Raw genomic sequence first — 13,476 nt, forward strand, 5'->3', positions numbered from 1 at the left:
AGAGGGGAGGGCGGGAAGAGATTAACCAAAGATCTTATATGCATACTAGAGGCCCGTGCACCGGTGGGGTACCTTAGCCTGGCCTTTAGGGATTGGGCCAAAACTGGCTCCCCTACATCCCCCGAGGGGTCCCGGATTGCGAGAGGGCACAGGCCAGGCCTCTAGTATTTTATATAATCTTTAATTAATGGAATCCTCTTTTTTCAGTGTTGGAATATTAGGGAGGCCATTATCTGATAGGGACTTCAGTTGTCTCATTTGTGAGGATTTGATAAATTGGGAGATATTTATAACTCTGGAATTATTTAATTCTAGGTTTTACTTATATTCAAGTTTTCTTTCATATGGACTATTACCATCTGCTGGCAGTAGTGAAAATTGCAATTAATTATTTTAAGCTGAAGTACATCTTTTCAATTGTGAGGTAAAAATTATAATGACCAATGGTGGAGGATAAGCATCTAGTTACTTATATAATTTCTTTTCCCAAATTTTGTTTTGATGTTTGTGAGAAGGGAAACAATTTTTAAGTTAGCTGGCTGATAGATAATATAATGTCCTATAATAAAGCACTTAAGAGGGTATATTTATCTTCCCACAGATTCAAACAAACAATATTTTCTAGTCCCTTTGATTTTTGAGCACACAATGTAGACCAGAGTAAGATGTTCAAATACTCAGGAAACTATCAGACTGCTGCCTTTAAGCACAGTACCTGCCAGACACATGCATAATTGCCCATTGACGGCAGGGTGCTCTGCTTTCCCAAAGCTCACCACAACAGTGGTCTAGTCTTTAGGGGCACGTTCATAGAGATTGTTTTTCAGAGAGCTGTGTGAGAGCAAAATAGACTTTCATGATAATGATTGCTAGATGTTTTGACATGACTGTGACTCATAACCATGACCACTCGGGAGACACAATGCATAGGGAAGTACATGGCCTAGTTTTCATTTCCTTTCAGGCAGTAGAGCTCTCCTGGTAGCTGGGCAGATAGATATGCCTTTTGGTATTTATGGTATTTTCTTCCCAAATGAACTTTGGAAAGAAAAGAAAATTCTGTAAAAGAGCACATTTGCTTGCATGTGCATACACACACACACACACACACACACCACTGTTTCTTTGACCTTACAGGTTTTTTTTAATTTGTTTTTTTTAATTTGACCTTACCAGTTCTTAAAACAGTTATTTTAAAGTATTTTTTGAAAATAATTAATAAAGAACTGCTTCCTTTTTCAGCTCAGAAGATAAAATAACAGTCCACTTTTTAAACCGTGACGGTGAAATACTAACAACCAAAGGAAAAATTGGTGACTCTCTGCTAGATGTTGTGATTGAAAATAATCTAGATATTGATGGTTTTGGTGAGTATGGAAGAGTCCTTAAAGTTTATAAGTGAAACTATTGAATAGTTTTCAACACTGTTCTTTTGAAAAATTTTAACTTATGCCATACAGAGTAAAATATTAAAATTCAGGATGTGTTTGTGTTATGTTCTCATTTTGAAAGAATAAGTAACACTGTATTTCTATTCTTTTTGCATTTGATTAGCTTTGTACCTCAAAATCTGTCACCTCATTACCTTATTGTTTACCTGTGTTATGCAAATCCAGGAAATAGCTAGTGGAGTTGAAAAATAACAGGTTAGAGATAATAAATGTCATATTACAAGAGGTAATTAAATAGTTTTAACTTAGTCTGGAAAGTTAGCTTACCTTTCCAGGAAGGGAAATTTATCTACCTCTTATCAGGGGACAAAGTGTTTTTATGGAGAAAGGGTTTTTATTTCTAGAGCATAGACTTCTGACCATAGTTCTTAAGCACTCACACAAGCCACACCTCAGATGCTGCCAGGGAAAGCTGCTAGCACTCGTCAGTTCTGCTCAAGCACTCTAGTGATGGTTCTCGAAGAGGGTTCCCTTGGTTATTGGCATCAGGTCACGTGGGAAATGCAGATTCTCGGGCCCCGCTCTAGGTCTTCTGAGTCAGAAAGTCTGGGGTAGGGCCCTGTGTGTTTTCACAAGCCCTCCATGTCACTTTGATGCATGTTTAAGTTTGTGAACCATTGGCCTGAAATAAGGTCCAATGAGCATATCTGACTATGCTTCTGTCAGGGCACAGTTCACATCGCACTTTTGAGAACCATTTCTACATCAGAGTTATTTCTCTTTTCCTCATTTCCCCATGATCCGTGAAATCCACCTCCCTGTGAATGCTCACCACGGCTTCCTTGTTAGAGAGAATGCCCCTGTCCCCGACTGGGTTGTGAGCTCTTGGAAGACTGTCCTCACTCAGGTGACTTCACATAGTGTACTTTCCAGAGGTGGCACTGAGTATTTATGCTGCATTTTTAAATCTGATATTTGTTTAGTCAGTTTCAGGATTAATTAGAACAACTACCAGTTGAGCGCATACTATATGTTATCTATGATTGTAACAACTCTAAGGGGTAGATTTTTAAAAAAACTTTTACTTTATAGATGAAGAAACTAAGGTTCAGAGAAGTTAACATTTTCTGGGTCGTACAAGTGAGAGGGCTAAGATTCAAACCGAAGTCTCTAATTCTTTTTTTTTTAATATATATTTTATTGATTTTTTTACAGAGAGGAAGTGAGAGGGATAGAGAGCTAGAAACATCTATGAGAGAGAAACATCGATCAGCTGCCTCCTGCACGCTCCCTACTGGGGATGTGCCCGCAACCAAGGTACATGCCCTTGACCGGAATTGAACCTGGGACCCTTGAGTCCGCAGGCCAACGCTCTATCCACTGAGCCAAACCGGTCAGGGCTCTAATTCTTTATGCCTTTTTCTCTAAGAAGCATCTTTTCTGCATGAACTATTTTAGAAATTAGGTGATATAATAGTTGATATAGTACCAGTTTTAAGGAGTTTTTAGTCTAATGAAGTGGTTCTTGTCTGGGTTGGAGTTAGAATCTACAGAACTTTGAAAAGTGCAGACATCATTTGTGTTCCACCCTGGATGGTGCAGGAAGAGAGGAGAGTTTTTCCGGTGTGTATTTTTTTAAAATATATTTTTATTGATTTCAGAGAGGAAGGGAGAGGGAGAGAGAGATAGAAACATCAGTGATCAGAGAGAATCATTGATCAACTGCCTCTTGCATGCTCCCTACTGGGGACTGAGCCCATAACACAGGCCTGTGCCCTGACCAGGAATCAAACTGTGATCTCCTGGTTCATAGGTCGATGCTCAACCACTGAGCCACCCCAGCCAGGCCTTGCAGATATGTTTTTAAATGCTCTACATGATTCAGATACATACCATGGGTAAGAATGAGTTATGTATATAAAGACCTCAGTGATAATTTATGTATAGCATGAGTTCTATAAAATTTATTTATAATTGATTTCCATTGTATGAGTTCATATTTAGCTACACTTTTAACTAAACTTAGTTTCTCTGAATTATTTTTTCACAAATGAAAAGTAGTACATAGCATAGCAATGGAGAATAGACTGGAATCAGGTAGGTTATGGTTCATAATCCTCAGGACTACAGTAGCTGTAAAAAAGCAAGTACTTAAGATAAAACCTAGCTATTATGAATTACATAGCTATTATTAATAACACAGGTTCACTTTTCATTATAGACTATGGTTCATAAACTAACACTTTCCTTTACAAGCCATGAGCCCTGGAGCAAGCCACCTTAATATCTTTAAGTCTCAGTTTCCTCTTCTGTAAAATAGGATTCTGATAGTTCTAACCTCATGGGATATTGGAAGTAGAGTGCTTAGCACAATGCCCACTGTGTAAGGATGGTAGGATTTGTGGCATTTTAACTTGGCCTACACAGTCTTTAGCAGTTTGATGAGGATTCTGCATTCCCTTAAGCAGACTTAGCAGAGAGGCTTTAAAGATCAAGGATCCTAACAAGTCCAGAATTTTGTCACGTAACTATAAACTTGAGATAAGCTAATCTAGGTTCACAAAAGATAAGATTTAAGCCTAAATCATTTTCTTGAATAAAGCTGAAAAGAAGAGATCAAGAAGCCTGAAATGCTATTCTTATAAAGAAGAGGTTATTGTAACAACATGGGGGCAGCTATTTCATTAATTCCTAAAGCCAAATACAGGAGACCCTTTAGGTATTGCCCTTGCCATAAGTCATACTCACAGAGGATCACCATGTCAAAGGAGGCTGACCAAGTACAAAGTCTGTTTACAGCTTCTCCCTGAGTGATCTCATCCTCTGTGACCTTAAATCCCATCTAGATGCCATGAAGTTAAATTTACATTGTTGGCTCGGACATCCCCTCTGAGCCTTGGACTACAGATCCAACGTCCTCCCTTACGTGTCTTCTTGGAAGTTGCACAGATATTTTAAAGTCAATATTTAAACAGGTCTTGATTCCCCCAACTGAAACCTGCCCTTCCGCAAGTCTTTTCTGTCAGTAATGAGCATCTCTCCGCTGCTGAAACCTGAAACCAGCGTCTTTTATTCTTCCTTCTCCCCCATCACCTACCTCCAGTCCCACAGCAGCTCCTGTCAGTTGTGCCTCCAAAGCATGTTTCCTATTTACTTATTTAGAAGCAGGAAACTTTTTAAAAAATATATTTTTATTGATTTCAGAGAAGAAGGGAGAGAGAGATAGAAACATCAACGATGAAAGAGAATCACTGATCGGCTGCCTCCTGCACGCCCCCCGCTGGGGATTGAGCCCGCAACCCGGACATGTGCCCATGACTGGAATCGAACCTGGGACCTTTCAGTCTGCAGGGCGATGCTCTGTCCACCGAGCCAAACCAGCTAGGGTGCATGTTTCCTATTTAAAGTGTGTCCTATTCTCTCATCCCTGCAGTCACTACTTGGGGCTGCCCAGTCACCGTATACCTGTAACTGCTGATCTGCTTCTGCTCTGAGCCCCGCAATTGGGGTAATCTATCATAATACACGACAGACATGTCCCCTGATTAAAAACGATGAATAAGTTCCCATTTCACTTAGGATAAAATGCACACTCCTTACCCTAGCCCAGTGGTCAGCAAACTGCAGCCCCTTGAGTGTGGCTCTTCCACAAAATACCACGTGCGGGTGCGCACGAACAGTGCGATTGAAACTTCGTGGCCACACTCAAGGGGCCAAAGAGCCACATGTGGCTCGCGAGCCGCAGTTTGCCGACCACTGCCCTAGCCTAAAAGGTTCTGCATTGTTTGGCCCCATCTGCAATCCCTCCACCCCGTTTATACTCATTCTGTTTCTCACTTTGGCCATGCTGGCCTTTTCTCAAGAGCCGAACTCACCCATTATCTTTGAGACTTTGTATACACTTCACAATTTTTCCTGCTTGGGGCACTTCCCCAATCCGCATCCTGAAAATCCTGTATCTGTCTAGTCTCTACTTATTTTATTGTTATTATTTTTTTGTTAATCCTCACCTAAGGATATTTTTTCTATTGATTTTATAGAGAGAGTGGAAGAGAGGGTAGAGACACAGAGAGAGAAACATCCATGTGAGAGACACACACCGATTGGTTGCCTCCCACACGCACCCCGACTGGGGCTGGGGATGGAACCTGCAACCAAGATACATGGCCTTGACAGAATCGAACCCAGAACCCTTTAGTCTGCAGGCCAATGCTCTAACCATTGAGCAAACTGACTAGGGCTAGTCTTACTTTATGTTTTTTCCTTAGTGAAGCTTTGTCCCACTGTCGAATTCCAAGTAGGGTTTCTCTTATTAGCCTGAACCCATTTTTCTCTATTACAGCATCCTGTTCATTCTTTCATAGCATTTATCACCATCTATTAGTTATATATTTCTTTATGTGTGCATCTTTCTCCCAAGAGACTGCGATGAAGGATAAAATCATTCCTGTTTTATCCCTTATTGTATATTAAGTGAAATAATGAATGGATAAATGAGTAAAAAGGACCAATTAGAAATTTTGGAAGCAACACAAATTTATAAGCATTCTTATTTCCAACTTTATGATCTAAGTTTTCAAAGTGTATTGTAATATTCTGTCACTAGGGGGCAGTAATAGCTCTCTGATCAAATTTACTTAGTTATTATCTCAGACCATTTTTTTCCTTTACATTACCTATATTCTTTATGTCTGTTTTGAGAAAAATTATTCAAATTGGGAAATCCTGATAATGTTTCTATAAATCTATATTTATTACTATCATATTTATTGACTTCCTATTGTATAATGTATTTCTGGCTATGCTAGATCAAACTTTTGTTTATTCTCACCTGAGGGTATGTTTTTATTGATTTTGTTTTATTATGTTTTTAAATCCTCACCAGAAGATATGCTTATTGATTTTATTTATTTATTTATTCATTCATTCATTCATTTTTGCTTTTTTTTTTGGCTTACTGATTTTAGAGAGAGGGGAAAGGAGAGAGGGGGAGAGAAAGAGAGAGAGAGAAACATCGATGTGAAAGAGAACATAGATTGGTTGCCTTTCATATGTGCCCTGACCAGGGATTGAACCTGCAACCTTTCAGTATACAGGACGATGTTCCATCCAACCGAGCCACACCGGCTGAAAGCTGACAGCCACCAGTACTGCTCTGGGACTGTGTTTAAGCATAGATCCATAACTTTTGTTGCATTTTCAGTCCCCATCTCTCCACATGTCATTATATTAGTGTACTCCTAGTCTGGTCAGCTATCAGTTTTAGAGTGAAGACTCTGTAGTGGTTGTTACTTTGGTATCCCTTTTCCTTTTATATATTGCCTCCCATTGCTTGTTTTGTAGAGTTTTTTTTCCCTGTGTTTGTGATAAGAATAAAAACAATAGATATTCCCCAGCTAATGAATAGATTTTATTCTCCAAGTCCATATTCAGGTCAACTAACTAGCATTTGGAATTAGTTTTTCCCATTAGAGAACATTTTTAGGCCAACCCTAAAGAATTTATTTTTTCATACCTATTTAATCACCATTTACAGTCTGGTTTCTATGAGAAAATGCATTGCAACTTCTAATGTCAGGTCAAGAACACCTTAACTTCCTGGGCATACTCACCACACATACACACACACACACACTCACACTCACACACACACACACATTCTCTCTACCTCTACCTCCTACATCTACCTCTACCTCTACCTCTACCTCTACCTCTACCTCTACCTCTACCTCCTACCTCTACCTCTACCTCTACCTCTACCTCTACCTCTACCTCTACCTCTACCTCCTTCTCTACCTTCCTCTCTACCTCTCTCTCTATCTCTCTACCTTCCTCTCTACCTCTCTCTCTATCTCTCTGTATCTCTCTCTCTCTCTCTCTCTCTCTCTATCTCTATCTCTATCTCTCCATAATACACATACCCCCCACACTATAGGGACTCATTTTTCCATTCTGCACCTTATTCTGGTAGTGGGAATATATGCATGACTAGTTTTATGCCATTGTTGTTGGAAAAATATAATAGTTATGATTTCAATCTTAAAATTTTTTTCCCTTTTTTTCTCCCCTTTTTCCCCCCATTGACTCCCTCCATCCCCCACCCCCAGGCCTGCACCGCCCTATTGTCTGTGTCCATGGGTTATGCATATATGGTACAAGTTCTTTATTGATCAACTTCCATCGACCCACCCTCCCCCGCCTTCCCTCCAAGATTCCCCACTCTGTTCCCTGCTTCCATGTCTCTGGATCCTCTCCATCAGTTTATTTTGTTAATTAGATTCTACATATGAGTGAGATTATGTGATACTTGTCTTTTTCTGATTGGCTCATTTTGCTTAGCATAATACTCTTCAGGTCCCTCCATGCTATCTCAAAGGGTAAGGGATCTTTTCTTTTTTTACTGCTGCGTAGTATTCTATGGTATAAATGTGCCACAGCTTTTTTATCCACTCATCTACTGATGGCCACTTGGGCTGTTTTCAGATCTTAGCTATTGTAAGTTGTGCTGCTATGAACATAGGGGTGCATATATTCTTTCTGATTGGTGTTTCGGGTTTCTTACGAGATATTCCTAGAAGTGGGATCACTGGGTCAAATGGGAGTTCCATCTTTAATTTTTTGAGGAAACTCCGTACTGTTTTCCACAGTGGCTGCACCAGTCTGCATTCCCACCAGCAGTGTACTAGGGTTCCCCTTTCTCTACATCTTCGCCTGCACTTGTCATTTGTTGATTTGTTGATGGTAGCCATTCTGACAGGTGTGAGGTGATACCTTATTGTCATTTTAATTTGCATCTCTCTGATGATCAGTGACTTTAAGCATTTTTTCATATGTCTCTTGGCCATCTGTATGTCCTGGCCAGTGTGGTTCGGTTGGTTAGAGCATCCTCCCATACACTGAAAGGTGGCAGGTTCGATTCCTGATCAGGGCACAACTAGGTTGGGGTGAGTGCAGGAAATAACAATTCTCTCTCTCTCTCTCTCTCTCTCTCTCTCTCTCTCTCTCTCTCGTCTTCCTCTTTCTCTAAAATCAATAAAGAAAGGTTTTGTTGTTGTTTTTTTAAATATATATTTTATTGATTTTTTACAGAGAGGAAGGGAGAGGGAGAGGAATAGAGAGTTAGAAACATCGATGAGAGAGAAACATCGATCAGCTGCCTCCTGCACACTCCCCCACTGGGGATGTGCCCCGCAACCAAGGTACATGCCCCCGACTGGACTCGAACCTGGGACCCCTCAGTCCGCAGGCCGACGCTCTATCCACTGAGCCAAACCGGTCAGGGCAATAAAGAAAGTTTTAAGAAATATTTTTTTTCTAAATATTTTCTTTAGAGACATGTCTTCAGTGTTCTTTAAAATGCTTATTTTTTATAGAACATATAGGTTAAATCTTAAAACACTTAAAAAAAACCTCAGATTATCTTACTAATTTGGGGTTTTGTAGGATTGTCTGTTTCTTCTTATAAGTACCATGGGGTCTTGTAAATCTTTGCTGTAATTTTTTTTCTATAGTAGTACTTGCTCCACAATATGACATTATACTTCCCTGGTCCAGTGTTAGCCATCTTATACAAGCTGAGTTGATTTCACTCTGAGTCTTAAAGTTTCTTTTATATTTGAGTTTCTTCCTGGTGTGATAAGAAGAACATACTTGGTCACAACGTGTGGTGGAAAAAGTTTGAAAGGGACTATACAATAAGGAGGGATCATGAATGTGACACATTTATTTAAATAATAAACATGGGACTAGAATGTGTAGTAGGAACTTTGCATGTAAGAACCAAAAGTTAACCTTCTGTATATGCTCAACATTTGTCAGATTCTTATTAGAATACTCTCTTCAGCTCTGAACTTGACAACTTAAGCAAGATGTGGAAACAATTGGCAAGGTTCATAAGCGGGCAATAAAATTATATTAGAGAATGAAAAAACCTTTAAGAGAAGGTTGGAAGAATTGAAGTTTCCTAGGGAAGAGAGAGCTTAAAGCCTATGAAGAGCTGGATGGATGGCAACTCCGCATGTTGTCTGGCCAGGTGGTACAAAACGGAATGTCCTACATTTTTCTGGAAGGATTTATGGGCATATGAGCTTTTCTCTCCATTGCAGGATGATTGAGAACACATTGTATGCACTCTCTCTTTCCTTGATCTTTCCTGATGTCACACTTTTCTGGTTCTCTGTCTACCATTTGAGACGTTTTTGTTTTGACTGCCTTTCTAGGAAGGGTCTCGCCTTGGCTCTCTGCCTTTCTGATCCTTCCTTTCCTCTTTTCCTCCTCCCCCATGGTGAAACCTTATGGCTTTTGCTTCTGCCTTTTTAAAAAAAATCTTAAATCCATGCTTTACACACAAGCAGCAGTGAGATCTCCCCAAAATGAAGTTCCCAGGTCACTTTCCTGCTCGGAATCCTTTAGCAGCCTTTTGTAACCTATAGCAGAGGTTTACAACCCGTCTCTCCAGGGGCTGGATCTGGGAGAGGAGTGACGTGTTCATAACCCCCTGGCTAGTGCATCCCTGCGGCAACTCCCCATGAAAGATGGTTACTGAGCCTGTGTTCCCCACCGAGTACGCCCGGAAACAAGGTGGAGAATATGGGCTTATAGAGCAAGGTCAGGCGCCTGAGGGAACTTGGTCCCCTGCCTCTGCAGCCCCACCCACCTCACCCTGCCCTAGACTGTGAGTTTGTTTTCCTTGCATCTTCTATTATACTTGGCTTGCAGGACTCAGGATTTGTTATTTTAATAACAAATCTGAAGAAAGTTGCTGGGAATATTTTGTGAGGATTGTTGCACTTACATTTTGAAGACAAAAGGAGGCTGGATTTCCTGATTTTTGGCCTGCAGTATTTCCAGAGGGATTTGCTATTTTAGTTTTGGGTTTGTCTGTATTGGGTATTGGTAACATAAAAACAGAAATCAAGATAAGTATATATGTATTGAATACTAGGGGATAAATTCATTAAGAGTAGTGATACTTATCTATGGAGTCATAAGATACTAGAGCCAGCAGGCCCTTAGAGGTTATCTTCCTCGATCTCTTATTATACAGATGAGAAGAAAACAGGTCTGAAAGGCTTGCCCAGGACACAGCAGACAGTGTGGTAGGTCCATCTAGATCAGTGGTTCCCAACCTTTTTTGGCCATGCCCCACCTAAGCATCTCTAAAATCCTGATGCCCCCCCCCCCCCGCCCCCACACGTGACATATAATTCTTATTCAAAAAGTGAACTTCTATTCATGTGGAGGAAGCCTAAAAGGCCGTTAACTTGGTCTAAACAAGCTTCCAAAGAACATGGCATCCATGAAAGAGGAAAATAAAAGAACGAAAGGACAGCTGAAGTACGAGGAAGAAACCACTAAGAAAATGTTAAAAAAATATGAAGTGATATGAAAAAATAGCAAATGAAGTTTTCTTTTTTTTTTAAATATATTTTATTGATTTTTTACAGAGAAGAAGGGAGAGAGATAGAGAGTCAGAAACATCGATGAGAGAGAAACATCGATTAGCTGCCTCCTGCACACTCCCTACTGGGGATCTGCCCGCAACCAAGGTACATGCCCTTGACCAGAATCGAACCCGGGACCTTTCAGTCCGCAGGCCGACACTCTATCCACTGAGCCAAACTGGTTTCGGCACAAATGAAGTTTTCAAACATATAATGGAGAACTGAAATGCATAAATATGTCACAATATATTTATATACTGTATATGAAGCCCCTAGAACCATAAGATATGCAAAAAATTCACTGTTAATAACTCATTCTTGAATTGCTCCCCTTAAAAATCAAATTGCCCCCCCCTGTGGGGCATGTGCCCCCACGTTGGGAACTACTGATTTAGAGGCTGGCCCTGCTGCACTACACTCGTTCTCTTTTTATTGCAGGGGTTTTTGAAATGTGTGTGTGTGTGTGTTTACTTTTTTTAAGTAGAGAAAGCCCTTTTTTTTTTTTTTTTTAATATATTTTATTGATTTTTTACAGAGAGGAAGGGAGAGAGATAGAGAGTTAGAAACATCGATGAGAGAGAAACATCGATCAGCCGCCTCCTGCACACCTCCTACTGGGGATGTGCCCGCAACCCAGGTACATGCCCTTGACCGGAATCGAACCTGGGGCCCTTCAGTCCGCAGGCCGACGCTCTATCCACTGAGCCAAACCGGTTTTGGCCCCTTTTCTTTTTATATAAAGTATATCCATTTACCTTTTGTTTGAAATATTTCAAATTTACACAAAAACAGGAAACTAAGCTACTTGTTCAAGTAACTAATTGGTGTGTATATATATTTGTGTAGTATACTGTATATGTGTATAATTACATTATATCTAATATTTAAGTAAGGGGACTTAGATTATTGCGTGGAAGAATCTAGTTGTCTCAGCATTGGGCAGCTTAGATGAAAGTCACCACTCATCTCTAACAGGTAGCATGACCTTAGTGAATTTATTTAACTTCTCGGGTTTAGTTCTCATTATGTTTATAAAGAGAAAGTTAAATTACTCCAAGGTTTCTTATAACTTTCAAATAATACTAATTACCAACACTTGCACAGTGTTTACTATCTACAAGTCGTGGTTTCAAGTACATATGCTAAGTACACACTCATATGTAATCCTCACAACTACATGAGATATTGGTGCAGATACACTATTGAGGAAACGGAGGCATGGAGGGTTAAGTAGCCCAAGTTGATGCCATTGGTAAAAGTGGAATCACGTCGAACCCAGGGAGGCTGGCTCTAGGGCCCACAGGCATGACTCCTCTACTTCACTGTATGTTCTCTCTCTTAGTCTTGTTACTTCTTTGAATTAGATTTTATGAAAATGAACATTTAAGGAAGCCTCTCTTGTTTTTTTTTAAGATAACAAAATATGAGTAACAAATGTTTAAATTATGAGGGAACCATTCTTAGTAAAATGATCTGTTCACTCGGGAAAATTAAGGTTACTAGATATTGATAGTAGTTCTTACATATTCTGTGTGTTGTTTATTGACCAAAAGAGAATCTAAATCAAACTTAAGTAACTCCTAGGAGTCTCTAATTTTCAAAGTTGTTATGGTTTTTATTGTTATTTATTAAATAGCTTATTTATTTATTTACTCATTTAAGAGAGAGGAAGGGAGAGGGAGAGAGAAAAATATTGATGTGAAAGAGATACATTGCTTGGTTGCCTCCCCTATACACCCTGACCAGGGATCAAACCCACAACCTGGGTATGTGCCCTGACCAGGAATCAAACCCTTTGGTGCATGAGTCAATGCTCAGCCAAGAGAGCCACATCACTTTTTAAAAATTAGTATTAACGAACAAGCTGGAAAACTATTTTTGATGTAGAATTTAACGAGAACACAATTCTGCACCATTCTGTTTTGGCAGACAGTCTTGGCTGCCATAGTTTAAGAGCCCAACCAGGCTGAGGGAAGGGATGCAGAGCTCATACAAGAAAAATTTGGAAGACTTGGGTGTGCCCAGCCTGGCGAAGGAACAACAATTTCAAATATATGTAAAGCATTGTTTAAAAGAAGGATTCACTAAATAGTTAATAAAATTTTCATATAAACAGAGCAGAAAAGAGGTTGCCAGGGGCTAGAGGTGAGGGAAATAGGGAGAGGTTGATAAAAAGGTGCAAACTTTCAGCTACAAGACGAATAAAGTCTGAGGAGCTAAAGTATAACATGGCGACTACAGTTGATAACACTGTGTTGTATACTTGACATTTGCTAAGAGACTATAACATGTTTTCACAAGAGTTTTATATGTTTAGAATGGATATGTTAACTGGATGAGAGGCATACTTTTACAATATATATGTATATCAAATCACCACAATGCACATTTTAAACATCTTACAATTTTATTTGTTAAGTATGTCTCAGTAAAGCTGGGAAAAAAAGGATTGGACTCCACGGGATAGGACTGGACCAGTAGGTGTAAGAGTTCCAGACCAGCTCAGCAGAAGCCAAGTGCAAAATTGTCTGGCTTATGCAGCTGTGGATTTCTTTCCCAGGAGGTTTTCAGGGAAAGGTTGGGTAACCCCTGGAAGAGGATATGCAAAGAGGTTCAGTCATAGTTGGGTTGAACCAGGTGAG

At 39.9% G+C, this 13,476-nt stretch overlaps 1 protein-coding gene across 1 annotated transcript in view; it reads left to right on the top strand.

The window, feature by feature from the left end:
- The first annotated feature begins 329 nt into the window (after nucleotides 1-329).
- The window catches only part of FDX1 (ferredoxin 1), an 18,110-nt gene continuing 4,963 nt past the window's right edge, over nucleotides 330-13,476 (top strand). Inside the window, 2 exon segments of the mRNA XM_014464846.1 lie at nucleotides 330-424; nucleotides 1,243-1,367. Of these exon segments, the coding sequence (XP_014320332.1) occupies nucleotides 345-424; nucleotides 1,243-1,367 (205 nt within the window). The 5' untranslated portion in view covers nucleotides 330-344.

This window comes from Myotis lucifugus, unplaced genomic scaffold, assembly GCF_000147115.1.
Source record: "Myotis lucifugus unplaced genomic scaffold, Myoluc2.0 scaffold_270, whole genome shotgun sequence".
In the NCBI taxonomy this organism is placed as follows: Eukaryota; Metazoa; Chordata; class Mammalia; order Chiroptera; family Vespertilionidae; genus Myotis; species Myotis lucifugus.